Source organism: Chanos chanos, chromosome 6, assembly GCF_902362185.1.
Source record: "Chanos chanos chromosome 6, fChaCha1.1, whole genome shotgun sequence".
In the NCBI taxonomy this organism is placed as follows: Eukaryota; Metazoa; Chordata; class Actinopteri; order Gonorynchiformes; family Chanidae; genus Chanos; species Chanos chanos.
In genome coordinates this window covers 43,532,022-43,535,414 of record NC_044500.1, presented here as the reverse complement: position 1 = coordinate 43,535,414, position 3,393 = coordinate 43,532,022, and the positions used below count along the sequence as shown (strand labels likewise).

General features: G+C 43.3%; 1 protein-coding gene across 1 annotated transcript; it reads left to right on the top strand.

The window, feature by feature from the left end:
* Window positions 1–284: 284 nt before the first annotated feature.
* lrrn1 (leucine rich repeat neuronal 1) lies at window positions 285–2,438 on the top strand. Its single transcript, XM_030777804.1, has one exon. It carries the CDS (start codon window positions 285–287, stop codon window positions 2,436–2,438), a length of 2,154 nt encoding a protein of 717 aa, XP_030633664.1.
* The last annotated feature ends 955 nt before the right edge of the window (window positions 2,439–3,393 follow it).

The following is a 3,393-nucleotide window of genomic DNA, read 5'->3' as shown; positions in this document are numbered from 1 at the left end:
TTCTCTTCTCTGTTGTGACATGCTCTGTTCTCTGCCTTTCAGACAAACCCATCCATCCTGGTATCAACCTCTGACGGAGATTCATCCTTGTTTGAACCCAGAAGAAAAGCCCTCTTGTGATCCTCTTGCAAGCTTTTTGGCGCTGCACAAATTTTCAGTGGAGTAAAAGAAAAATCTGCCAACACTTTCAGTTGATGAAAAGCTCACCCCTTCATCTGCACTCCTTCATTACAGTGGGAATCCATCCCATACTAGACTTCAGCAGGTAAACACTGCAAAAAAGAATGGCTCAAGGGACTTTGATCTGTATTGGACAGAGCCAGTTTTGCATCATCTTGCTCCTGGCATCATTTGGACTGTCCTTTGTAAAGGCCACTGAATGTCCTCAGCTTTGTGTGTGTGAGATCAGACCTTGGTTTACACCCCAGTCCACTTACAGGGAAGCCACAACTGTTGATTGCAATGACCTTCGCCTTACACGAATCCCTGGCAACCTGTCCAGTGACACGCAGGTGTTGCTTCTGCAGAGTAACTACATTGCCAGGACAAGTGAGGAGCTGGAGCAACTTTTCAACCTGACTGAGCTTGACCTATCCCAGAACAACTTCAGCAACATACGTGATGTGGGCCTGACCAACATGTCCCAGCTCACCACATTGCACTTAGAGGAGAACCAGATCACTGAGATGCCTGACTACTGCCTGCAGGATCTTACTAACCTGCAAGAGCTCTACATTAACCACAATCAAATCAACACTATTGCACCCAATGCTTTCTACGGGCTGCGAAACCTGCTAAGGCTCCACCTGAACTCCAACAGGCTGAAGGCTATCGATAGCCGTTGGTTTGATTCAACCCCCAACTTGGAAATCCTAATGATTGGGGAAAATCCTGTAGTTGGCATCTTGGATTTGAACTTCAAACCTCTTGTTAACTTGAGAAGTCTGGTGTTGGCAGGAATGGAACTGACTGATATCCCAGGAAATGCATTTGTTGGACTAGAAAACCTGGAAAGCCTTTCTTTCTATGATAACAAGCTTGTTAGGGTACCACAGAATGCCCTACAGAAACTCACAAATTTGAAATTCTTGGATTTGAACAAGAACCCAGTCCACAAAATCCAGGAGGGAGACTTTAGAAATATGCTAAGGCTTAAGGAACTTGGCATTAACAACATGGGTGAGCTTGTTTTAATTGATCGGTTTGCTCTTGATAATCTTCCAGAGTTGACCAAACTGGAGGCCACCAACAACCCAAAGTTCTCTTACATTAACCGGCTAGCCTTCCGTGATGTGCCATCCCTGGAAAGCCTCATGTTGAACAATAATGCCCTAAATTCTCTCTACCAGGCCACCGTAGAGTCTCTGCCCAACCTCCGGGAGATCAGCATTCACAGCAACCCACTACGCTGCGACTGTGTAATCCAGTGGATGAGTTCAAACAAGACTAGTATTCGGTTTATGGAGCCACTCTCCATGTTCTGTGCGATGCCGCCTGAGGTCAGAGGCCAGCATGTAAGAGAGGTGCTTCAACATGACTCTGCCGACCAGTGTCTGCCTATGATATCTCATGACACCTTCCCTAACCACCTGAACCTGGACATTGGCATGACAGTTGACCTAGACTGCCGTGCTATGGCTGAGCCCGAGCCAGAGATCTACTGGGTCACTCCATTAGGTAACAAGGTCATGATGGACACTGTGTCTGACAAGTACCACCTCAGCAGCGCGGGAACCTTACGCATATCTCACATCCAGGTTGATGACTCAGGTCATTATACCTGCGTGGCCCAAAACACAGAAGGAGCTGACACCAGAGTGACCGCCATCCGGGTCAACGGGACCCTCCTAGACAGCACCCAACTCATGAAGATCTATGTGAAACATACTGAGTCCCACTCCATACTGGTGTCTTGGAAAGTCAACTCCAATGTTATGACCTCCAATCTCAAGTGGTCATCAGCTACCATGAAGATTGATAACCCACACATCACTTACACAGCCAGGGTCCCAGTGGATGTCCACGAATATAACCTTACTCACTTGCAGCCAGCCACAGAGTACGAGGTCTGTCTGTCGGTCTCAAATATCCATCAACAGACACAGAAATCCTGCGTCAACGTCACGACCAAGCACGCTACTTTTGCTGTGGAGATCTCTGACCAAGGCACTAATACAGCTCTTGCTGCTGTCATGGGCACAATGTTTGCCATAATTAGCCTGGCCTCTATTGCAGTGTACATAGCAAAAAGGTGGAAGAGGAAGAACTATCACCACTCCTTGAAGAAGTACATGCAGAAAACTTCCTCAATTCCTCTGAATGAGCTCTATCCACCACTCATCAACCTTTGGGAAGCAGATAGTGAGAAGGACAAAGAGGGCTCCTCAGAAACCAAGCCCACCCAGGTGGACACAACGAGGAGCTATTACATGTGGTGAAGCCTGACAGATTTTTTTCTTTAGAGCACAAAGACACATCTTTTGCTTATTTGTGCGATAAAAAGTGGATTTTCTTTCTCTGCTTTGCGCATTGCAGGCAACTATACAAACTGACATTTCAGACAATTTAGTAGAGCGTATTGCCTTTTTTCTCTTCTTCTTTGACTCTTAATATGGCAGCTTTATTTAGCTTCCAAGACATGTTAGTAGCTGTGCTGTTTTGTTTCTTCTTTTTTGATAGCACAGCATAGATATTGTCAAGGATTCATCTTGGGTCGATTGATGCAGTAGCAGTAGGTTTGATCCAGTATACCTATGTCTTTGGCAGTATTCATAGAGAATGCAATGTTTCTTTCTCTCTTTTGTAAAACAGTTTAACTGTTGTGCACTGAAATATATTAACAATTTTGTCCATGGACGCAAACGTAAGCTGACAAGGTGAGTTTAGACTTGATACACTGTCTATTGAATAACGTTAGCGATTGTTCTGTAATGTTGTATCAACTATAATTTGAACTTTTTTGGATTTTCTCAAAACAACAATTTTGATTTAGAACATATGTTTGCAGATTAAGTACTGTAAACCAGCAATAGAAATGTGAATGTTTAATAGGTTAGTAGAGAATAATGCTTTTTTAAGTACCCAGACAGTTCTTTTTTTAATTTGCTAGAATCTGTCAACGATCACTCGATTTTGTTGTAATTTACACACGCAAAATATGTTGTATATTAAGGCTCAAACAAAAATAAAACACAACTTTGTTCTGATATTTTTAATACAATGATTTTAAGATTAAGTGTCATTCTTATCTGTTAAATTATAGAATTTCTCTTCTCATAAACTGAGGGTTTTTTTTCAGTTAGACCAGTAAACTGTATACACTCACCATCCACTTTATTAGAAAAACCTAGCTTGGACCCACACTCACAGGCCACTTTATGACGTATACCTACC

Coding starts and splice junctions, on each gene's coding strand:
- lrrn1 (XM_030777804.1), top strand. CDS start 285: ATGGCTCAAGGGACTTTGATCTGTATTGGACAGAGCCAGTTTTGCATC.